Raw genomic sequence first — 26,515 nt, 5'->3', positions numbered from 1 at the left:
TATTTAAATCTGAAATTTCACAGTGCTGTAATTGTAGGGGTCCTCACCCAACATGGGGTTGTGTGGCAGGGGTCGCAAGGTTATTGTAGGGAGGTTGCAGTATTGCCACCCTTACTTCTGTGCTGTTGCTGGCGGTGGCACTGCCTTCAGAGCTGGGCTCCCAGTCAGCAGCCACCACTCTCTAGCCACCCAGCTCTGAAGGCAGTGCCGCCGCCAGCAACAGTGCTGAAGTATGGCTGGCATGGTATGCTATTGCCATGCTTACTTCTGCACTGCTGCATGAAGAGCTGGGCCCTCAGTCAGCAGCCGCCATCCTCTGGCCACCCAGCTCTGAAGGCAGCAGCATATGAGTAAGGATGACATAGTATGGTGCTGCTCCTGGTGGGATGCTGCCTTCAGAGCTGGGCACCTGGCCAGGAGCCACCAGTTTCTGGCCACCCAGCTCTGAAGGCAGCACAGAAGTAAGGGGGGCAATACCGCGACCCCTGTACAATAACCGTGTGGCCACCCTGCAACTCCCTTTTTTGGGTCGGGACCCCCAGTTTGAGAAACGCTGGTCTCCCTCGTGAAATCTATATAGTATAGGATAAAATTCCACAAAAGACCAGATTTCACAGTCCGTGACGTGTTTTTCACGGCCGTGAATTTGGTAGGGCACTACCTATTGATGATGATATTGTATACACAGATAATGTTTACATAGGCTAAGCAAAACATTTGATGTACAAGCTTATGATGATATTGTATATACAAATAATGTTTATATAGGCTAAGCAAAACATTTGATGTACAAGCTTATGTTAATGCAATGTGAAAGTTAAATGTGAGTTGCATATAAGCAAAAAGAGAAAGAAAGATGCCTTTATTTAAAGTTGCTCAAAACTTTCCATAATAATATCGTGTTATTCAGTTGCCTATAAGTTTGCCAATCTAACTATGTAGGCTGAAATTTCCCTTGCTGAGATCAGCCTCAGGCTCTTCCTCTTCTTTTTTTTTTTAATGTCAGCAAAAGCACATCAGGCATTTTAGAGAACAAGATTAAGGAAAAATATGTTGTTCTTCCCATGTTCAATTTTTTTTTAAAATTGGTGTAGATAGGGGTCTTGTAAAAAGAACAGTCATGTGATCATGTAAAGACTATCATGATGTACACATACAGAGACTGTACAGGCAACCATAACTTTGGAATTTCCCAACTTGGCAATCTTAATGTACTTTAAACGTAATTTTCCGTGTGTTAGTGTGTGTATACATATGCGCATGCACACACAAACTCTCCCTCTATAAAATACATACAAAATCGATTATTTGGTGATAAAGACGTATTTGAATAGTTATATCTAGATCATAGAATCATAGAATATCAGGGTTGGAAGGGACCTCAGGAGCTCATCTAGTCCAATCCCCTGCTCAAAGCAGGGCCAATCCCCAACTAAATCATCCCAGCCAGGGCTTTGTCAAGCCAGGCCATAAAAACCTCTAAGGAAGGAGATTCCACCGCATCCCTAGGTAACCCAGATCTACTGCTAGTAGTGAATATCGGCATTCAAGAAGAATATTTCCAAACCAATGAACATGGGGAACTACCACTGAAACCATGGGGACTGGTTATTATATTTTCCATTTTAAAAAAACAGGAAAACATAAAATGTTGTTCCGTACAATGGGACCTCCTGCGACATCGACATAGACTTATGCGCAGTGCTGGGGAGGAGCTGGTGGTCATGGTACATGTAGGTACCAGTTGCAAGGTAGGAGAAAAGTCCTTGAGGCCAAGCATAAGTTGTTTGGTAAGAGATTGAAGTCCAGGTCCTCCTGGTAGCATTCTTTGAAATGTTTCCAGTGCCACATACAGGGCCAGGCAGAACTACACAGTCTCCATGTGTGGATGAGAAGATAGTGTTCAGAGGAGGGATACAGGCTAACTAGGGACTGGAAAAACTTTTGGGAAAGGAGGAGCCTATACGGGAAGGATGGGCTCCATCGAAACCAAAATAGAACCAGATCACTGACATGTAAAATTTAAAAGGTTGTAGAGGAGTTTTTAAAGTAAGAATGACAGAGGAGCTAAAGGAGCACCCTAGGAAGACAGGGCTATTGCAGAGAAGCTAAATGAATTATTTGTATTGGTCACTGCAGAGGATGTGAGGGAGATTCTCACACCTGAGCCTTTCTTTTTAAGTGACAAATCTGAGAAACTGTCCCAGACTGAGGTGTCAATAGAGGAAATTTGGGGACAAACTGATAAACTAAACAACAATAAGTCACCAAGACCAGATGGTATTCACCAAGAATTCTGAAGGAACTTCGATATGAAACTGTAGAACTACCAACTGTGTACAGCTCAGAAAAGAGACTACTATTGGGAGATATGATAGATGTCTATAAAATCAGGAATGGTGTGGAGGAAGTGTTATTTACCCCTTCACATGACACAAGAACCAAGCGTCACCCAATGAAATAAATAGGCAGCAGGTTTAAAACAAACAAAGAAGTACTTCTTTACACAACACAGCCAACCAGTGAAATTTATTGCCAGAGCATGTTGTGAAGCCCAAAATTATAACTGGATTCAAAAAAGAATTTGGTAAGTTTTATGGAGGATAGGTTCATCAAGACAGTCGGGGACTCAACCCCATGCTCTGGGTGTAGTTAAACCTTAGACTGCTAGAAGCTGGGATTGGACAATGGGGGATAGATCACATGATAATGCCTGTTCTGTTCATTACCTTTGAAGCATCTGGCACTGGTCACTGTCAGGATACTGTGCTAGACAGACCAGTGATCTGACCCAGTCTGGCCATTTTTATGTTTTTCAGACTCCAGATGGACTTATATCACCTTGTGAGTGGAAAACAAACAGAACTGTAAGTGATTTTGAATGACTGTGGCCTTGACTATGATCAGGTCATTAGAAGCTATGCTTAATTTACTCAGCTATGATAACAACAAAGCTATTCCTCACTGAAAGTTTTAATTTTAGCCAACTGAGAGAATGGTTAGCGTGACTAGTATTTCTGCCTAAATTGTTCTTGCTGGCTGATGTATTTGGGATATGCTGCAAAAGGGTAATAGATTATGGAGTGTTTTCATTCCAGATATACTTGAGCATAACTAACAAACAAACACAATATAAAACAAATGAGCAATATGCAGTTTATTGCAACCATGAATGCAATTTATGTATTAACAGCTGCAATTTTATATATGTGTTGGTTTTCCTAATTATTTAAAAGTCACCCCAGCAATTGTCATATACAGCCATTTGAATCTGGACCCCAAATGCTTCATTTAATAAACAATATAACTGTAAGGAAAAGTCATGCTTTCCATATTGTTTTCAGAGAAAAACAAGCATAGCGAATACCTGAAGGGAAAAATTCTACTTGATGATACACTTTGCAATCATCTCAATGACCACACCCACTTGACAGTTCATAGCCACAGATAAATAAAGAGGAGAGAGTAGCAGAAAATACTAAAAGTTTGCAAAAAGTGTTTGCTTTGTTTGTTTTTAGGGGGGTGTTGACTAATCTAATTTCTGGAAATAATGAGAGACTGTCGACAATGTTATTTTGTCTTTTCTTAACTCTGGAAGTTAGAAGTACAGGTGCCAGCAAACAGCTGTCATAATGAAAATGTGCTTTGTTAGTTGCATTCATTTTTCTCCAAGCACAGTCGGATTCATCATTACATTAACTCTGGCTTTCTGAACGTGTAATTCCGGCTGAGTAAGACAGTGCTGAAACCAGCCCCGTGACTTAATACCCAAGTTATCTTGTCAACATCTACATTATATTTTTAATGGAGCACAAAATAATTGTTTTTCCAGAGAAAGTAGTTGACAGAATCTCATTATTTCCACAATTTAGATTATGCAATGCAGTTTACAGGCTTCTGTCTTTAAAGGTGCTTCATTTCACATGCAATCATTTATTTTTAAATGACTGACAAACAGTAACATTTTAAAGGTCAAAAAAGAAACAAAATGTTTCTTTAAATAATTTGGAAAGCAATTTTATAATTCAAACGAGTAAAAGTAAAACGACGGCAAACAATGGACTTTACTACATTTTTGTTACCTAATAAATGTATTTGTGAGTGCTAACTTCTGCCTCATATTGAATTGCCACCATTGACTGTTATAGCTGTTACAGCTGTGTACTTTAATTCAGTGGCTCTCAATCTTTGCAGACTACTGTACCCCTTTCAGGAATCTGATTTGTCTTGCGCATCCCCAAGTTCTACCTCACTTAAAAACTACTTGCTTACAAAATCAGACATAAAAATAGAAAACTGAAAAATGGCTTACTTTCTCATTTTTATCATAAAATTATAAAATCAACTGGAGTATCAACCTTGTACTTACATTTCGGTGTGTAGTATGCAGGGCAGTAGAAACAAGTCATTGTCTGTATGAAATTTTAGTTTCTACTGACTTCACTGGAGCTTTTTATGTAGCTTGTTGTAAAACTAGGCAAATATCTAGATGAGTTGATGTACCCCATGGAAGACCTCTGTGTACCCCTGGTTGAGAACCACTGTTCTAATTTTCATTGCCTCTTTTATATGTATACATTTTTGGATGTCTTTATATTAGTAGAGTAACCTCCTATGATGTGTACGGAATTGAAACTGTTGATTATATGGGGGCGAAGGTGGAGGCTACTTTCTTTTAAGTGCTCTTTTATTTTTAGAGAGGAAATGGCTGTCACACCCAACAGTGCCAAGATGTGTGCAGGAAAACAGAAGTCAGTGCAAGATGAGTTGGGTGGGGTGGAGAGTAGAGTCACATAGACAGAGTTGAGTAAGTGGTATTCCTTCTTTCCCAGTTACAAAGATGTTACACTCAGGTGAAGTAAATCTACATAAGCAAAAAAACATTTATTTTTTTTTACCTGCAAGAGATCAAGGAATCAGACGCCATGTGATTTGAGCTTTGCAGAAATGTCTTGCATTTCTTTTTGGTACGTCTCTAAAGGGTTTTCAGTGACAATTCCAAACAGTAAGCTCCTGGTAATCTGTTGGAGGGTCTGACAGGAAGGACACTGCAATTCAACCTTATGCTTTGGGAAGAACACACAGGTGTTTTGTCAGAACACTTAGCCTAAAACCTGCATTATGATGATGCTGGTTTTGGAATCTTTCTGGAGAAAGAGATCTGACAACAGTCCTGAGCTTTGTTTAGAGAATTTAATCCACATTCCCCTGGCTGCTGACAGGAAGAGACCATGTTTTGCTTAACTCCAAATTCCTTTCACAGAATCAGAGACAAGAGGGTAGGGAACAGCAGACGGAGATTTTCCCTTATCTAGCACAGTTAAAAACATTGTACAGATAGGAGATGTGTTTAACCCTGATTTCCCATCTTTCCTGACACCAAAAAATAGCTTTGTTTCTATTCTACAACATACATCAAAGTCAGAAATCTCTAATAAAACCAATGACAGTCATTACTGAGGTCTTCTAGACATAGAAAAAAACATCCAACTGACAGTCTGGCCATGTGAGATACTCAGCATCCTCAACTCTCACTGACATAAATGGGAGTTTGAAAGCACTCAGCACCTTGGAAGACTGGGCCCTTAACTACCCACTGGAGTTTACACATCACAAGTCATTTTCATGCAGTGTTCTGAGGTTTATCGTGAACCTTTTCCAAAACCTGACATTATTTCTTTTAGGGCCAAACTCAAATCTTAGCTGTGTAGTACACCCACTTCTAGGAAGCTCAAATTATTACTACTATACTGACACTCAGCAGATGTTGAGCAACAGATTTTTCAAGGTACATGACAAAGGGAGATTTCTTCAATTAATTAATTTATTTAAGATAAGTCGTCAGCTCTAAGTATCTGCTATTAAATACACTTTAAGTATTCTAGGCAGGGCTGCTATGTTGTTTTGTCCATGTTAAAAAATTCTGGCCACCTTTTCTTTAAAAAATTACCTGTCCAGCTGTAATTTGGCCCACTTGTGTGTATGCATTATAATACAGTCTTCAATTACATGATCACACATTATTTCTCCACATGTCCCCTGCCTCGTTCAGTGCACAGGATGGACCTGCTGTCGGGATGAATCAGGGTGTTGCAGTAACGGAGGCTATCTGCCTCATTTGTTGCGAAAGTTGGAAAGCGTGTAGTGAATGAGACAGGGGATTACAGAAAGAGAAGGGAGGGTCTCATGGTTAAGGCAGCTGTACGCAGCCCTGGAGAACTGGATTCTACCCCTCTCTCAGAGTTCATGTGTGATTCTAGTAAAATTATACAAACTTTTCACAGGTGGTCACTAATTGTGTGTCGCTCAATTTCTTTGTGCCCAACTTTAGACAGTGCACTCTGATTTGTAGGAGTTTTGAGTGCTCACAGCTGCAACTGAAGTCTTGGGAGCTGTGCTCTAAATATTATTAAGAGCTATATAATGCTAAGTACTCTAACAAATCAGGTTCTAGGGTGCCTCAAAGTGGGTACCCAAAAACAGTCAGTACTTTTTACCTTTCTCTCTCTGTGCCTCTGAAAATGGGTATAATATCACCTCACCTCACACGGATGCGGCGAAGATAAATTCATGTTTATGAAGCACTCAGGTATTATAGTGATGAGTGCCATAGAAACACCCCTGAGGAAATTAACAATTCTGTCTTTGGAGTGGGGTTTGAAAAGTGGGGAGAAAATAAGGTCTAGGGCCACACATTGAACAACAAGGACGAAACAAAATATTGAATAACTGCTCACTAAGTGAAGACCATCCATTTTGTGCACTGAATGAGGCAAGGGTGCTGTGAAAAAAATAGTGTGGGATCATGTAAGACTCCATCATAATGCATACACATCAGGGGAGCGAATTAAGGTTGCATAGACATTTCCTAACTTTTGAGTGTTTGACTTTTTGATCTGAATCGTGTTCTTTCAACGTAGTTTGTCTGCGTGTACTACTAAATAGTTACTTAGAATTCAGCTTACCTAGGGCTGTGGCAGATTCTCTATCACTCATAGTCTTTAAATTGTCTTTCTAAAAGATATGCTCTAATTCCACTACAAGTTATTGGGCTTGATACAGGAATCACTTGGTGAAATTGTATGGCCTACATTATGCAGGAGGTTCAGATTGGATTATTGTGATGGCCTATCAATCTAGTTTGGACGATTTATGTTATTATAGACACTTTTTACCCCTGCACCTCTCCCACTGCTCTTGGGATGGCAGCCAGAAGGCTGTTGTCCTCATCTTCCAAATGTAGATCAGTTCATAGCTAGACATTGTGTGTGTGTGGTGGTGGGGGGGGGAGGGGGGGGAGAAAGAGAGGGAGAGACTCCTGGTGGAAGAATGGGAAACAACACCTCCCACAGTCCCTAGGGAGAGACTGATTTGATTTTAGAGTGAGCTGCCATGTTAACCTTTCAAGAAGAGAGAGATGGGCATCTAATAGGAAACAAGCTGGTAGAAAGAGACTGAAATCTGCCCTGAATGGGCTGCCACAGGGTTGCAAAATACCCTAATAAGCAGGTTGGTACAATTAGCTAAATGAGAGATGTCGAAAAGAACAGCCCAGTAATTGGGCTATTATTTATTTAGATATGGCCCTCGTCACTATAGTATGTGAGTGCCACACAGTTAATTAATCTCACAATAATCCTATGAGGTCAGGATGTATTATCTCCATTTTACAGATGGGGACCTGAAGCACAGAGAGAGATTTTCATAAAGAAATGCAGGAAGTCGGTGGCAGAGCTGCGGATTGAACCTAGGGCTCCTAACTCCCACTCCAATGACTTAACCACAAGAGAATCCTTCCAAGGTCACTAGAGGAGCTAGAGCAGAAATTCATGCATTCAGGAAGTGAGGCAGTAAGAAGATTTATTTCCATGGATAAAGGCCGTTTTCTATTAATACAGAGAAGGGTAACAATAAACAGGCAAGTAAACTTTGAAAAGCATTAGCATTGGCTGACTTACGACATTTGATTCTTGATTGAAAATGATTGCAGTAACAGGCATGACATTTCCTTTCCCCGCTTTTTTTTTTTTTAAATGCTGTCTCATATACCAAAAGCAATAACACATTTAAAACTACAGGAGCATAAATTTTTTTAAGCCTGATATACAATAAGAAAAAAAAACTTGCCATTTTAGCTAAAAGCTTCCTAATCACAAATTCCTGTAAAGCATTCATACTACATCTTTAATTAGCTCCTAAAACCATGAAGTATCACACACAAGACTTAAAGCTAAACCACAGAATCAAAGAGAACACACTCCCACAGCTGTTCAAATCCAAAGCCGGGACTTGCTCTCCCATTAGCAGTAATGTATAGTTTGGAGAGGCAGTGAAAACTGTACACCAACTACAGTAATTTACTTACTAAAGCCACTTGCCAAATGTTCATAAACATGCCTACAGCAAGTGCACAATGCTGCTCTGACAGACACCTGTCTAAATCTGTGGGATCCAAATACAATTTACCAAAATAAATAAATAAAACACCTCAAACTACCTATTGGCAGTCTACAAAGAAAAGGTACAATTAAGACTGTACTTTTAGCATTAAGAAATAAAATATAAAGGTGCCACTGCTCTTTCTCAGCAAATTCTGCTGTCTCGGGTTTTAGAGCTGCAGATGACATTCTTTGCTTGCACTCTAAGTAGTTGGGAGAATTTACAAATTAATCACTTTCATTCTTACAATATTTGTGGGAAAACAGAAGGTTACCTCTCCATTTAAACAAATTTGTTTTAGCAACAGTATTTTGTTATCCTTCCCGTACCCACCAACACTGCCAGTCGTCTTCCCTACAGTACCTAAAATAATAAGCAGAGTTATTTTTGGCACAAAGGGAACTACATGGTATTTTACTTCATTTTAACTGTGTTCATGCTAGTAGAATGGTGGTTCAGTATTTGTACAAGATTCAAGTGAAGTGCTTTAACTAGCAACCTGTTTGCGGCTGTAAAGAGAATTAATTAAAACAGAATTATTCAGACATTGGCTTTTTGAGTAATCCATGAAAAAGCCACAAAACCATATTTTAAAACCTAAAATGGCAAGTTAAAAATCAGGGGCCAGATCTTCAGCTGGTGTAATTTAATGCAGCTCCATTGACTTCAGAGGTATGCCGATTTATATCAACAAGGATCTGGCTCTATATGTTTAAAAACTAAGGATGGGATTTTCAAAAGCACACAGCATTGGCCTAACTTTGACTGAAGCAATGGGAGTATTACCATTGGATTCAATAGAAGCATTGTTAGACAATCCTGAGTGCTTTTGAAAATCATGTACTAAGGGTTTGCCTATATGGGAAAATTGAATGGCAGAACCTCAGTGGTATAATTATGTTGTAGACAAGCCCATTCCTGTCATGGGTCATACACAAAGCCTTACAATATTAACAGAGAAATAATTTCACTATTATAATTTACTCTTCACTATTAATGTTGTTGGTTTATCTTTGTATTTCTCACCTCTTGACCAATAATAATAGACTACTCACTTTCAACTTTTGTTTATAGCCAGCTTCCAATCAATTACACATGCCTGTGGTCGCTAATTGGTAGGGAAACGAAAGGGGTGTTCTTTCACTATTTTTTTTTTAAAAGATACATGTTCTCATTGGAATTCCCACCTCCCCCCTAAAAGTCATAAAATGTTTCAATGATTTTAGAATTATTAAGTTTACAAAATCCAAAATTTAGGCCCAACTGGACGTGATAGTATCTCTCTAATTTTCCCCAAATATATTATAAACTAAAATATATTGTACCCTCTGACCAATCCAAATGCATCACTGACCTTCAAAACATATATTAAAATTACCTGGATGAAGAATGCAAAATCAGAAATAGAAAAGATCTACAGTGTAAGGTCATCAAGTCCATTCTCCTTTGCGTTTCAGTTCAATTGCATAAAACTAAACTTCTATACTTTTCATTTTAGTAAAAAAAAAAAAAGGGGGGGGGGGAGATCCCCAAGTTTGTCTGTAAGGGGGGAAATTTTCAAAAGAGCCAGAATGACATAGGTGCACAAGTCTCATGGTCACTCCATGGTATTTGCACTACTGAAGTCATTTGAAAATTTTACCTTAAAACGTTAAACATTAATGAGGGATAGATACAGCTGAATGAAGTGTGAACCATTTTTATTCTTTAATTAACAAGATGACATGATCAATATTGCCAAGCCCCAGTGTTCAAAAATCATGAATCCATTCTGTCCCCCATCCCCTCAAAGTGGACTAAAAAATCATGCAATTGTAGAAAATACATATTGCTGAATGGGGGCAGGGATTACCTTCTAGTTTTTGGTCCTTTAAAGAATACTTGGTTCACATTTTCAAGCATTTCTCATCATTACAGCAGGACACTTTATTTTAATGAAAGACGTGGTTCTCATGTAACTGCAGGATTTATGAAAAACAAAATATTGTAAAAACTGGAAACACTATAAACTGACTGGTTATAGGTTCCCTTCTGTGCGAACTGCAGAGGATAAGATCTGTGACAGCCCCTCAGCTACAGAGCCTTGCCTTTTTAGCTCAAGCTGCAACAGTTCGTGCTTTTCACTCTGAAGGTCCCCAGTTCAACCCATGTTGTGCTGGGCAAGATGGTAGCCACCACAACTGCATTATTCTCATTTGCAGGAGAAAGCTTCTGATATGAAATGTGATGGCTGCCTTTTTGTACTCATTCCCACCTTTCGAACACAAGAAATGTTAAGACCTTCTGATGTACTAGAATAGCTAGAATAAGCAACAAAATGAAAAAGCCATATAGGAATTACTGCAGAGTGTCCCCTCATTTTTACAGCAGGTGCTGCTTCTCAATACATACATTTGGTAATATAAATATGAACAATAAGCAGCCTAAGACATAGAAATAATGCAAATACTACTTTATGTGGCTATTTAGGATTGAATTCTCAAAGGAATGTGAAGAACTTCCATTTAACAAACAGCAGAACTGTGAATATATAGAGATTCCAGTCAACCTCTTTGTAAATTGACTCTGGAGGAAACGCTGACCCACCTTGAAACCAAAACTCATTCAAAAATTAATGCCCTTAGTGAACATTTTAAAAGTAGGGAAATACTTTTGCTACATTTCTGAGTCCTTGAATATTCAAGTGGATAACTTTCAATGGGTGGCCTTATCCATTCAATGTGCGTCAAAATCTGCTTTATTGACAAATTTTTAAAAAAGGGAAAGAAGGTAATTTGTTAAATAATACTGAGATTTCACCTCTTACCTAATCACACAGGAAAGGGTCGTATAGTGTGAGAGTGATTTAAACAAATGTGCATTCCGACTTCACATCAAAATGCAAAAGTATTTGAATTCAGCTTCCAGCAGCTAACTTTCACGGTGATGGACTAAACCAGAGCAAATGCTAAAAAAAAAAAATCTCTGTATCCCGGGATACGGGGTTAATTCAGTCTAGCAAAATAGCAAACTCTATGACCTTAGGAGCACCCTGCTGAGTCAATCTGATGCCAGATGCTGCTACTCTGCATGAAGATGTTGTGTAACTACTGCTGGGTCACATTAGCAGGTAGTTGTTAACTTCAACCATGGTATAAGGAGGGGTGGAGTATCCACCTCGGCAGAGAGAACGATGATGAAATCAAGCAGAAGCCAAAACTGTGGAGAAAATTTAAGATTATGTTGATTTTTCCTTTTTACTTTAACTTCCAATAAAGCCAAACCCAGGAAAGGGGTAAATTTGGACTAGATATAGTTTATGCATATTCTGTTCAGAGCACGGTGGGATATACCTGATTACATCCAGTATCTATATTTCTTTAGGTAATGTATTTAATTATAATTCAGAAGTAGCTTCATTTTTTAATATTGCATAGAAAATAGACTGTTAATGCATTTCAGAAAATGTAGAGTTTGTTAATCATGGCCACTTCTGCACAAAGTTAGCGAACATGAACGGTGAACTTGGTGTTGTAGAGACCTCCCTTTCTGGGTAAGGTCCAAGCGAAGGCACGTCCAAATGAGTTACTAAAGATGTCTCATAGTTTAATTCACCATACACCATTTTCTTCTCTGAGCCCCACAGATAGCCATTATGAAATCGGACTGACATTACAGCTGCTTTTACTGGTCAGGAGGAGAGGCCAAAAAGCAGCTATGTATTGCCCAGGCACAGTACAACGTTCTCCACTCAAAGTTTGAATTTCATCAACCCAGTAAGAGAGAGAGAGACTGAGACACTTGTTCCTGAACCTGAGCCCTTTTACGCTGCACCTCCCAACACTACTGCAAAGCCACCAAATCAACCAACTACAATTCTGCGGTTCGCAAGAAATACAAATTTGCTAGAAACCCCTTGCAAATGAAACCCAGCTGAAGTCTGGGTTTAAGCAGAATACCAGATGTCTCCTGCACTGTGTGGCTTTGATAGATTAAATTGAGCATAAGAAAGAGATGAAATATTTATGAAAATTAAATTTGTAGGATGCATGTCAGTAAGCCTGAGAAACACTTTTTCGAATGACGACAGGAAACCACATTTTTCACCCAAACAGGTTAGGTTATAGCACTCGTATTCACATGAGTCTCTGAAATGCTTATGTTTCATGCAAGCTGCTTAGCTTTTATTCAAACCATGCATTCCAGAAACAACAACCAGAAAGACTCTGATTTGAGTATATCAAGCATTTCGAAAATACACGCATAAATGAAATTTTATGCATTACTCCCCCACTACCCCCCTTTTTTTTTTGCATAAAAGTTTAGTATTTTGGAGACTGGCACACAATCAAACTCACATAAGGTATTACTCATGCTGCGATACTGCACATTTGACATCCGGTATCAATGGAATGAAAAAAATGAACGACTGTAAATTTAAGGGAACATCATTAGTTAAGCAGCTAATCTGATCAAAATGCACACACGTGACTTTCAGATGCTCTCTTCTTCAAATGTTATACAAATTTCATTAAGCAACTTCCTAAAAATACCCATGAAACCAAAAGAGAATATCAGGAATGGGTACAATGACAAAAATACAACATTAATTTAAATAAAATCTGGGACTAAGTGGCTTAGAGGATTGATAATTGCATATAGACCTTTTTACTTTAGAACACCTTTTCAAAGATCAATAATTTACCACCCAATTGCTTAATGGTGGCCTATTTGAGATGACCATGATGGTATCAGTCAATTTCCCAACAGAAAATGTTCACATCAAAGACCAACAGAACAACTGGCAGTTCTATACGGTTTGAGTCCTGCCTATCTCAGCACAGCCTCTCTACCTATGCTAAGCATTGTCAGTGAAGATGAATAATAGCTCATCTATTAATGGCCCACATTTGAACTGTTTCGGACGTTCTTGCTAGAAGGTCTTCAGCAATGCAATTCACTTCCCCTACTATTGGACTGACAGAGCCCAGAATTTTTTACCTTCATTGTATGCTGGTTATTTCTTCACTCACATTTGTGCTTTAGTTCTGGCTTAACTGAATTAAATATCCACAAAGATTAACTCCCCAAGCATATCAGCTGATGTTATCTGTGGGGAGTTAATTTTTGTGGATATTTAGCAATCTGTTATTTTGAGAAATTTGCTTGGTATACGTGTCCAAGTGCTTGGAGAATGGACAATGGGTGCAGTTTTATTAATAAAAAATTAAGATATGAAATTAAGCAAAAAGCAAGTATTGAAAGGGGGAATGTATATGGAACTATCCTCTCATCTCTAAGTGGTCCTTTATATTAAGGCACATTAAGCAGGCAGTGTGGGTAAATGTGCACTGACACTGCTAATATTATACCTATTTTGTAGATTAACAGAGGGCCACAGTTTCCAGGGCTGTCAGGCCAGTACTTTTCACACAGAAATTAACAGACCCCTGACGTCAGTGAACTAGAAATACATAAAAATCAAACCTTTCTCACTGAAATTGTAACAACATGGGTACTGTAAAAACTCCTTCTGTTGATTTTACTGTGTATCTGGCCATTAGGTGAACCTGGCCAATGGAACAACTGCACAGTTCTCTCCCCAAAGAGGTCAACTATTTATATCAAGAAACACACTAGGCAACATACTCTGTATTTTCCCCAATCTCTTTCAAAAGAAAGGCACAAATGTTTAATTCTCTTTTGATGTAATATTTATATAGTAAGAACAGGATGCATTTATTCTGCAAAGCCAATAGGGTGTCAGGATTCAGCACAGTAAGAATAATGTGCATCCATACTGCACATTTTCCATTCTATTTGCATTAACATTTTGTGGTTGAAGCAATATTGTAATACATTGCTGATACATCATCAGGGCTATTCTCAGGATATCACACTAGCTCCACAGTCCAAATAATATGTCACAGCAAACAAAATGATGCTTTGTAGCATGCAACATTGAATGCTGAAATGTATTGAACAGTTATGAATAAAAGCCAGCAAGCAAACTCATTTGGTTTCTTTCCCCAAAGACAAGATGTTCTTGATAAGCAGCTTCAAAACAAAAACACAACAAAAAAGGTCTTAAAGTAGAATATCCAAATACTGTGGTTAGAAATGAGCACCAAACAGTAGGCATTACATTCTTCAGTTTAATTAATGTATTTCACACGAGCCATATCAAATTATTTAGTCTTAATATCAAAATTTGAAAGTTCAAGTAATGTGGATATTTTCATTGTAAAAATGAAAAAAAAATCCCACATATATGCCTTTGTATTGTCTGCAATGAACTGTTTTCAGGATAACACCTACTTTAATATAATGAAGAAAGCAAGAAAGAAAGAGTTGAGATACAAAAATTTTGCCATTTCCCCCAACTAGGTGAAGTGCAGTGGAGATCAGATTTCGAGCATCTGTGATGCTCACCACAAGTTGCTTTTACTGCCGATTAATAGCTGGAGATTAATAGCTGGGAATGCCACATAATAGCTGTAGTATAAAACTCTTAAACACACAACCATGGTTATGTATTTAACAGCTGTGTCAGCCTTAACTGTTGAAACTTCCAGTATATTTTGCCATATGGTAACCAGGATCATTTTACACTTAAAAATTATTACTTTAAATGCATGTCATATAAATATACTGCATATCTACTTCTAAAGCAATATATTCTAGGGACCAATTATCCGCATGTTCCTTGATTCATCCTTCAGCTTTCAGGTTACTGAACAAAGTTGACTTGTGTATCATGACTAAGAGTTTCTGGGTTTTCAGCTGGGGAGTTTTACAATACGCTGGCTATGAGCAAATATTACAGTTTGGGAGGAGGAGGTCTGGAACTTTGCCAGACAACAGCTAGGCAGCAGGTGAACATGACTTTTTTGGATCAGACTGAAGTACTGCCTGCTAACCCCCTCGGGCAGTGAACTGCATGACAAGTAATTATACCAAGGAATTTATATATTCACCAGATTGCTATTGTAATTAACAACTGATTCCCTACTCAAAATCTCTGTCGCTTTTACACACATGCAGTACAGAACTTTCAGTTCTAAAGGTGGTCCCCTTCAGACCACAGGGATAAGTCTACCAGCAGGGAGCGATGCAGGGGTAAAGCTTGGACTGCCAGTGCTTACAACATACTTATCTCCTGGACTTCAATCCCACACTTTTCACAAACACTACATTCATTATAATTCATTTTTAAAAGCAACTTCTTGCCAATTTCTCCACGGCTTCCACATAATGATTCAGGACCGGAGTGTGGTATATCCTGCATGCCCATGCAGAGAAGTAAGGGCACTCCCTTATGCCCCTGTGCTGATTACTATCATCACAGGTATCAGCATGGATGTAAACAGCCACAATTCTCCCCACACTCCACCTAAGCGGGCTAGAGCCTGGGCTCCACTCCCACAGTGTGCTGGGGTGGGGTGGGGGGGCATATGCTGTGCCAGGTACCGGAGTGATGCAAGATAGGTCATCCTCTGGAGCAGAAAGAAAACCACAAGGCAGCCTGCAACTCCTCAGTCACAATCAGCTTTTTGGTCTGTTCCTGGGTCACTTCAATTATGCATTGCCTCCCGCACATGGGGTTTGTGACAAAGCAACTTTTTAGCACATAACATATCTTTATAACTCACCCTGCACTGCAGTTATTTCTTACAACAGCTTTTTTCCCCCTATAATGATGAGCTGGGCTTTGTTAGAGTTATTGGGTGGCCTGCACTTTTCCGAAAAGACGAAGCTGTTTCAAGGAGAAGACTTATCATCATTTTCCCCTTTACGTTACAGCACAACCCTTTACTTCCCTTCATACAGCTCAGTCAGCATTTTCTCTTCTTGGTGTCCAATTAGATCAGCTGTGCGCTCATTTTACATTCTTGAATTTTCAACCACCAAATGCATTTCCTAAGCCTCTTTCAGAAAAGTAAAAAATTCTTCCCAAAGCAGACTCCTTAGGTTTAAACGTCCACTCAAATATTTCTATGAAAGATTTTTATCAAAATTTTAAATTGTAAGTAGCACACAGTACAAATTCCAGAAAATAAGTTCAGCAATTGAGTTGATGAGCCGCTTTGCCCTCCAATTCAAGATGGCATTTTGTCCCTGTATAGCAAATAAATAAATAAATAGTGTAATCCCAATGGGACACAGTCTGTTGTTAGATTCATGGCACAACTGCTTCTGAAATTAGCAACAGTGGGCAAAATTTGGCCCCAAATCAGACTAGCCTACTAATATCGACAGGTTTCAGAGTAGCAGCCGTGTTAGTCTGTATCCGCAAAAAGAACAGGAGTACTCGTGGCACCTTAAGACTAACAAATTTATTTGAGCATAAGCTTTCATGGGCTACAGCCCACTTCATCAGATGCACGGAATGGAACATATAGTTTGACACCTATTAGAGTACAGAATAATCTTCCAAGGGAAGCAGTGGAAGCACCATCTCTTGAGATGTTTTGAATTAGATTGGACCAAACCTCAGGAAATACCTGGCAGGGAAGAACTCTGCACCATCTAGATACAGAATTGTTTTTTACTTAGGCTATGTGTATGCTGCAAATGGAGGTGGGGCTGCAGCTCACACAGGCATACTCTCATGCTAGTGTTAATTTAGCTAACATAGCTAAAAACAGCAGTGAAGATATGGCCGCACAGGCTCTGCAAGTCCCATCAGAACCCTGGGTACATACCCATGTTGCCAGCCCATGCCAGGATCCATGCAGGCAGGTCTTCACTAATATTATTACCCCACCAGGTAAATTAAAGCTAGTGATGCCAATGCGAGCTGCAATCACCGCTCCAACTGAAACGTGGAGCTACTTTTACATTGTAAACTCTTTTTTGTTTTGTGGTTGTACAGTGCCTAGCACAATGGATCCCTGATGCAAGACCGGGGCTACTGCAATACAAAATAAAAGTATAATCTTTATTGTACATGCCCTACTTCTATACACTTCTTTAAAGTATGTTTCCCCATAAACTACCCTGAGGGTGTATTTTTCACAACTTCAGTTGTCAACTAGCGTGTCATCTTTTCAATTTGTTAAAGATCTGGGGACAGATCCCAGCCCACAGAACAGATCCTTTTCATTGTGCAGTTGTCTCTGCTTCCATATTTAAAGACAGAGGGCAAATTTTCACGCCTGGGAGCCTGAAGTTAAACTCTTAAATCCATATTTAGATACCTAAATAGAAATCACCTGATTTTCAAAGAGGAAAAACAGCTCTCATTGACTATGTGGAATTTGTGGGTGCTCAGCACAATTGAAAATAAGGTTACTTGTCTAGGTGATTTACATTTCTATTACAGAGCCTAACTTACAGGCACCCAGGTATGAATATTTTGGGCAGAGACAGTACAATATTTAAACAAAAAGACACTACAATACAGTCTAAACCTTGGTGGCACAAGTGTACAAGCAATAAAGAGAGGAGGCAGGCATTGCAACACACAAGAAGAACACGCCCCAGGCCATCTCAGTTTGCAAGAATGTGCCAGCACCTATGCTATATGAAGGGGAGTATGGACCAAGGTCTAACGGAGGCATAGCTTTTTGGACCATTAAATAGGTTTGTGGTTAGAAGTTGAGTAGGTGAGTGAACTTGCCGTAATGAGCATGAGCACTGACTGACAAAGATACTTGAGGGCATGCTGCTCTTGCTCAGAGGAAAGATAACAGCCAAACAGTCCTCCAAAAAACAACCTGGCCTGAGACAGCAAGATGCCCCAAGCTAAGCATGCCGCTGGTTACTAGTCACTACAAACATTGTGAAGGCCTCACCACTCAAGACAGGATTTGACTCTCATCTGGCAAGATGTGGCGACCACGTTCCTAATGTAACACTTGGATTCATAAATAGTTGTGCTTGTGATCTGGTATGAGGTGGTCTCCTGCCAACACAAAGAATCATAAACTGGAAGGAACCTCGAGAGGTCATCTAGTCCAGTCCCCTGCACTCATGGCAGGATTAAATATTATCTAGACCCTGGGTTCTCAAAGCTGGTCTGCCGCTTGTTCAGGGAAAGCCCCTGGCGGACTGGACCAGTTTGTTTACCTGCCGCGTCCGCAGGTTCAGCCGATCGTGGCTCCCACTGGCCGCGGTTAGCCGCTCCAGGCCAATGGGGGCTGCGGGAAGGACGGCCAGCATGTCCCTTGGCCCGCGCCGCTTCCCACAGCCCCCATTGGCCTGGAGCGGCAAACCGCGGCCAGTAGGAGCCACGATCGGCCGAACCTGCGGACGCGGCAGGTAAACAAACCGGTCCGGCCCGCCAGTGGCTTTCCCTGAACAAGCAGCGGACCAGCTTTGAGAACCACTGATCTAGACCATCCATGACTGGTGTTTGTTTAACCTGCCTTAAAAATCTCCAATGATGGAGATTCCACAACCTCCGTAGGCAATTTATTCCAGTGCTTAACCACCCTGACAGTTTGAAAGTTTTTCCTAATGTCCAAGCTAAACCACCCTTGCTGAAATTTAAGTCCATTGTAATTATGCTGTCGATACAATGAATAATTCCAGATTTTTATTTTCTTTTTGATTAATTTGTATCCATTTGAAATGCCCTAATAAGACAAGCAAACTGGGACTCTTATGGCTGGAAAATGGTGTGCATATTTTTCACCCATCCACTGCAAGTTTCCTCTATTGATCTGTCCATGCCCCTACATGCCCCTGTATCTCAGAATATGTGTGTTCCTTGAGGGTCTGCCAAACAATTAAGATTCTGGGTGTCTTTTACAAAAATGCCAAGGATCTGGACCTGAAATATGGTCCATGTATCCAAAACCTATTAGAGGTTGCTTCAGCAAAGGTAAATGCTTTTTTTTGACAAAACTGCTATACTTTTTGTGTAACCCAAGAACCCCTTCTTTTCCCAAGAGTTCATCAGCGATAAAGAATAAGGGCAGTTTGCATTTGTATCCCCAAACTTTAAAAAGAATTGAGGAAAAATAAAATGTTAGACACAACCTCACTCACATTCCATATTGGGCTGAACAGTTTTAACACAGTGCTTTTAACCAAGATACATAACTGCATTTTGAAGCTTCACCCTAACTTTGCAAGATTTACTCAATTGCCACACAGAGTTTTAAGAAGTAAGATGGCTTCTATGCTCCATAAATAGCTTCCCCAATATAAACTGGAGAAAGGTCCAAATCACTAAGTTAAGAACCATATTCCAAGATAGTTGTCAATAGGGAAGGTGGGACCTTGAGCTGAACTTCACCATAGTTCAGGGTGTTGGGAACCAAAGTTTTATTTAGGCTCAGTGCACAGAGCAGAGTCATTAAATTAATTTTCTCCTACCAATTACTACCTTCCTACCACACATCACATCTCTGAGAGAAAACTGACTATACAAAGGTACTACTGCTGTTTCTTCTGGCCATTAGGTTTAACTGTATCATGTTTTATTAGGGAGCCAGAGTAAGATTTCCTAAAGCACCAAAAAAACCCCAAACAAACAAAAATCCCTCAAAACAAACCACATGTCCAGTACTGAAGGATTGTAGGTGAGTCACAGAAAGTCTAACTGTTTAATAAACAGAAATGACTAATATATGGGGAGAGAGAAAAACCTTCCTTGTTGTGAATATTTATTTTTCTTTTTAGATGTGGTAGTCCGCTTGCTAGCTAATTGCTGCATACTGAAAACAATCAACCAAAGGAAAAGCTCCAAGACTATTCCATAAAATTATTTGCCATCTTTTCTGAAAGTATACTACTTCAAAAAAAGTGTCTTGAAAGATGGCATAAAACTTATAAGGAAAGACAGTATGTGTATAAAGCAAATTACCGTAAGCACATTTATCTGCTATTAAAAAAACATTTTCTCGATTATTGCACTTGCTTTCATATGCAGTGGTATTGTAAACCCATGAAAGTCATGTAGCTTCCTTATCACACTCTCTACAATGTATAATGCTAGTCTTTGCTGTCAGTCATTCAGAGTTCTCCCTTATTACAGTCTCTACTTACTGCGCTTTCTGACTGGTAAATACTGCACTATTATAATTAGCCATATTCTTTATTTTTGCCTTTTAAAAGTAAAGTATGAAATCTATCAGTCATATTATTAAACAAGCAAAATATGTTTCCTAATCCTTGTTTATTGATAAATCCTTAAATTGAGTGAAGTTAAGGAACAGCCTCTTAACATTATGAAATGTTCAAAGATAAAACTATATAACTCTATAATTAGTAATCTTTACCTGTTTTAATTTAATGCATTTGTTACAAAAAATCTTTATTTTTACCTGAGCAACAGATTTCTCAAATATTGCATCAAAACTCTAATAGAAAACATCACTTGGAGTTGATATGTACGGCATCCCTAAAACATATTGGTTGATTCTACAAAAACTGCGTCTATCAAGAGCATCAATTGCATATTCAGGTCTAAATCAGATTAGAAAGTAATTCAGACAATTGCAGTCTCAATAAAAAAACTTCTATTGTACCTCTCTGTAACTACTGTACACCTCTCTGTAACTACCCTTTGAAATTGTGTTTCCAATTCAGACATACTACTTACATATGCCATACAGGCAGTTAAAATACTGTACTTTCAAGACTGCACTGGGGTTTGGAAATTCTTAAGCTGCGATTCTCCATGCTAAACTTTTCCTTTCATAATAAAATGGAAGAGTTAGCTGTCATCTTTCAGCTCGCCACCCGGACCTAATTACATTGCAGAACACTTTTCTTCTTACCCTCGGTGTGCATGGAGAGTAGCACGATCAAGGAAATGTGAAGCTGCCAGTTTGATTCTTCCAGCCAACCCATTGCTGCAGGAGAGTAGTGATTCTGATTTGCCTGTGTTCTTCTGTTTCTTTTTCTTTTCTTATTTCACTGTCCCCGTGCTTCGTCTCTGTCAGATCCTCAGACAAGTCTGCCCGCAAGCCTGAGAGGAGAATGTGAAAGACAAGCCTGTTACAAACTGGTTCTGTCACCACATAGACCTCAATTGATCACCTCGTGGGGAGGACAACAAAAGGGCAGCAAGGATCCCAAGCTGGAGTGGATTCCTGAGACAGGAGCATGGATTGACTGCCCACACAGGGATTTGTGTAAACTTGGAAGCTACAGCCCGAGTCTTTAACTCCCTCTCTACTTTACACACTTTACACATACAAAAAACAAAGCCCTGAAAATTAATATGAAGTTTGTATTCCATTTTTCAATGAGATGTAAGCAAACCCCTCTTGTCAACTACTTATAAACTGTTTGTTTTATAAACTCAGCACTGCCTTTGGCTTTTGTTTTTAAAGCCACACCAGCGTTTTCCTGTGAACTTCCAATATTAAGAGAGAAACAAGGATTGCTCTGAGGCAATAACAGAAGACAGCTAAGAAAGATAAAAAATATAGAATGTCTGTGTCAGCACACTGTGTCATTCAAAATGAAGTTTTATTCCCCCCGCCCCCGACCCCGTATGAACAGTGATTTATTGGAAAATTGCAATAAACAGATTTTTTTAAAGGTCCGTGGATTCCTCATGTAACTGGACTCCTTTAAATTTATATAAATCACATGAAACTACTGTAAGCATATTAATGAATTAGAAATGCATACAGATTTCATTAAATCTCTCAACTGTGTTCCCTTGGTCACAATTGCAATGCACACTTTTGTATTCTGCTAGAGCTACACAGGCTACTCTATGTGTCAGAGTTCTAAATTACTGCTTTTTCCATTTTTATACAGATACATATTTATTTCAGTTTGTTTGTTTTTTATTTATACACAACTGAAGTCCTGGGGACAGATCCTTCACTAATATAAATTGATATAGCTCCAACAGACGGATTACACCCATTAATGATCCGCTGCCTGGTTTTGGTAAATGGAAACAGGAAGCAGATGCACAAACAATATGACGGTATCAAATATTAAAAGTTTGCGATCTTCACTTCTGAATAAAATTCAATAAAAACACTAAGAACTGAAAAGAGAGTGTAACAGGACCTCACTAATCCACACACAACAAAATTAATTGATGGTCTCTCACCATCTCTGAGCTAAGATTTAATAGCCGAGCACTCTAGTGTGGGCTCATATTGGTCATATATATTTACACATATACTACAGTATTTTACAGTTACTAGTACATAATGATGTATTATCATTAATAATTAAAATACATTATAATTGTCTAAATAAATGAGCAAAGTACATTTTGTGATGCATTAGTCTTGCTTTTTCATAGTCTTTGTTCACTTAAGACCTGATACTGCCCCACTTGAAATCAATGGGAGTTTTCTGATTGATCTCGAAGGGCTAGATCCTGTCACCCATACTTGAATAGTACCTTACTCCACAAGTCATCCCACTGAAGCTCTTCAAGCAAGGGACGATCTTTTGGTTATATCTTTGTACATCACCTGGCAAAATGGAACTTAGATCCATGACTGGGGCCCCTAGGTACTACCACTATACAAATAAATAATCAACAAAAACAATGCAGTAAATGTTACTCAGTGTGAGTAAGACTAATGTGGCCCACTGCTGGTAGAAAAGACCCTTGCTGGCCAATTAAAAAAATCAAGTTATAATATTGTCTGCCTCCCAGACTTCAGCATGAATTAGTGAGATTCTACTGCGTTGTATGTACTTTCCCTTTCCTATTTTTTTTATTTTAATTTTTTAGTGACTAACTACATTATACCAAATACACTAACAGGACATTCCAGCCAACCCCATCATTTTCCTTCATATAGAATTGGAAAGTACAGAGATAAAGAAACATGTACGTTTCCAGCCTCATCACTGTCTGTTCTGAGATTCGCTGAACATTTTACACCATTTTTCATGGGAAAAACATGATCCTACCTAATTTATTTTTAATATGTGCGTTTTACTTCAAAAGGCATCTTTAAAGGTTTCTCTCCAGAGCTCACATTTCAAGCACAAGTGAAGCTTGGACTAATGATTCATCAACTGCTGACATTTTAAACTTGTTTCTTTTACAACAAACAAACAAACTCACTCACTCATGAATATACCATGAATTCCCCAAAAGTCTACAGAACAGCCCAGTCAAAACAGTGAGTGCCCGGATGAAAGGGGAAATCCAAGTTCAAGATTTCAAATGGTTCACTACCCCTAAAGGGAGTGACTTGAGCTGTTCTTTATCAACCTCTTGGGCTAGAAGTGTTATGAGCTGCAGAGGGATATTGGACAAGGGTATTTTCGGGGGGAGGGGAGGTTGGTCAACAGCACAGTCACCATGAAATAACCTTTTGTGAGCGAAGAGGATGTCAAGATGGGAGCGGGGAAATGGAGGATGGGAGCTATGGTACTATACTGTCATTAGCAATAAATGCTCCAGTTGCAACCATATCAGTCTTAGAAGTACAGCTGTGAATTTGAGAGACAGCTATCAAACGGGAAGAAGCTAATTTGAATACTTTACAATCCAAGGGGGACACATTTTTCCCCCAACCCCACTAACATCAAAAGGAGTTCCACATGCAGACTAAAAGGAGCATGTGTCCCTAAGATCAACGTTTAAGTCATGTTGGCATCCAGGTATAGATATCAACTCCCAGGAATGCACTGGGAGAGGATTCTTGGACTCCAAAGCTATGGTTGAAGCAATCTTAGATGATGCAGCCAGGCTGAGCCACAGATGGAGTTGCAGTGGCCAGCTGAGCGCTACCGGCAACCTGTTGGGATGGGCTCGAGGTAGCTGGACTTTCTGACTGAGCAACAAGATCAAAGATGCAGAAATAAGGAAAATAAAAAAGTTCAGAGAGGTGGAGGGCTATGATGAAAAGCCTGCCTGGAAGACTCCCCAAAATTCTGGTGTCTCCAAGCACCATTAAGCACTAATCCACTCTTGCAAATCCCCTTTCAGTATAATTAAAAATCATGGAGGTTGTTAGTTTATCATCAGGGAAGAACGGATTCCTTTTGTGGCTAAAACACAGGGTGGGGAGCCAGTAGATCTCTCTGTCTAAATTAGGTACTGCTAGAATATCCATCATGTGAGTTACATTCCAGACTCTGCTACGACTTACCCTGTGGCCATAAAGATCTAGGTAAGTGGCTCCGATCTGTGAAATATGAATATCATCATATAGTACAAAGGGAAGTTATGATGGTTGAGATGGGCGGAGGTCTCTGTTGGAGACCCAAATTTTCTTGCTCTTTCAGAATATTGGCTATTAGCAGTAGCTCAGGAAGCTGTTTATTTAATTGTATATTTTTTAATGAGTGTCAAGGATGCTCTTTTTGGTAGTAGAGTGCAAATCAAATTGAATACAGTAATAAATTATAATAATTACAGGATTTATTGACAGACTCTAGGGTTTATGGATCTTCCATTCAGTACCAGAGATTTAACTGGCATTACACACTTACCCATTGTACAACATACAAGCAAGCAAAAGCACTGCAAAATGCTGTGTGGGTGGGGTCATTATATATCCAAGAATGGAAAAAAAACTTTTCAAGATATCACAAATGTGGAAAAAATCTCAATTATTTCCACAGCTTCGAGAATGACATCATTGTTTCCATAGTTGTTAATGTCATCAATGGTCTAACTCTAGATTTTATTTCTTTACTGCCAATTATCCTATTATTTATACATTTTCTTATTTTTAAAAAGCCCTCTACCCATAAAGTAAAATTCCTTTCTAAGTGAAAACACCAACCAAATGTGTCACAGTTGCAACATTTCATTGAAAGAGACAGGAAAACAACCAAGCAACTAAACGAGAGTAACCAAGCAACATCCACATAGCTAGGCAGACGCCATTCCCTACATTAAACTTGGGTTCTTGTTGTTTTGTTTCTTTTAGACAAAGACTGGCAGTGAATTTTTGAAAATAATTTTATTTCATTATTTATATTGAGGTAACCCCTAGAAACTCCAGTCATGGATCAGGATCCCATTGTGTTAGGCTAAGTCCAAACACAGAAGAAGGTCCAAGCTCCAAAATAGCTTACAATCTAAGTAATGGGCCCCCCTAAATGCTATGTTAAAGTTCTACCAGAAAAGCGTACACAGACTTGAAAAACACTTTAAGACGTTAATTATTTACAGTGTATTAGCAGTGAACAGTGGAGCTCAGAGGCCCTGGTGATAGGCGCAGTGTAGGTATCTAGCCTGCTAGCTACATAGGTGTTAGCAGTGGACAGAATTTTCCTCATAATTTGGGGGGGAGGGGGGAGAGCAGAATTTGTTTTTCCAGATGTTGTGTTTAACTCCTGAGCAATCTTAACATTTTTATTTTATTTTATTTTTTAAAATTCAAACAACAAAAGTTGTGAAGCAATTTCTGGAGGGATTTGGAGAGTTTTAAAAACAACACAACAGAAGTGAGTTTGACATGTTTCCCCCCATTTCTTTTCTTCCCACTCCATTCCCAACTTGCAGCATTCCACATCATTAGACATCAGCAACTCAAAGAAGAGAAGCTCATTTCAGCCACTCAGTGAAAAGACTATCACTTTGTTACAAATAAACAATCCCCATCCCCCCACTTATTTGAACAAGCGGTATGGTATTCTGAGCACGTATTCCTTTGGCTTTCAGAGCTCTGCCAAGGTTCCCCCTTCTAACCCCCACCCCCGCCCGCCGTACAGAAAGAGGTAAAAGGGGAGAAGGGAGAAAATCCCAGAACTTGTCCAAAGCATGCAGAGGATGATTTGTGTTCTCACTTACAGAGTATGACTGTCACTGATGATCTGCTTTCAGGCCTAGATTACATGTGATAAGGGCTGACCTTATTTGAGTATTCACACATTATGCACTCATGGAGAGCAAGCTGGACACAAAAGTCCCTCACATGTTCTGGGCATCAATCAAGCTCACAGCATGGAAGCTGCCAAACTTTTCTTCCATTTAACTCAGAAGAGGAAAGGCTAGTCCAAGACAGACTTAATAAAGTTTAAAGCTGTGCCACAGTATATTTGGGGTCCATTGTCTTCTAAAAGTGAGCTTTTCGACAAATTCTCAGCAGTTACCACTGACAACAACTTGTCTTTAACAATTTGGGGGAGGGAGGGAGGGGAGAGAGAAGACAGGGAACAAAGGCAGAGCCAGATTCTTAAAAAACAAAAACCTCTT

General features: G+C 39.2%; 1 protein-coding gene across 7 annotated transcripts in view; it reads right to left on the bottom strand.

Annotated features, from left to right (window-relative positions):
• BMPR1B (bone morphogenetic protein receptor type 1B) overlaps window positions 1-26,515 on the bottom strand; it is a 349,709-nt gene that overhangs the window by 74,555 nt on the left and 248,639 nt on the right. For all 7 annotated transcript variants that reach the window (XM_007063008.4, XM_043545434.1, XM_043545433.1 and 4 more), the window contains one exon: window positions 21,150-21,340. In XM_007063008.4, the coding sequence (XP_007063070.1) occupies window positions 21,150-21,222 (73 nt within the window). In that variant the 5' untranslated portion in view covers window positions 21,223-21,340. The remainder of the gene's footprint in view (window positions 1-21,149; window positions 21,341-26,515) is intronic.

Source organism: Chelonia mydas, chromosome 4 (genome assembly GCF_015237465.2).
Source record: "Chelonia mydas isolate rCheMyd1 chromosome 4, rCheMyd1.pri.v2, whole genome shotgun sequence".
NCBI lineage: Eukaryota > Metazoa > Chordata > Testudines > Cheloniidae > Chelonia > Chelonia mydas.
This window is presented reverse-complemented; position numbering and strand designations above follow the sequence as displayed.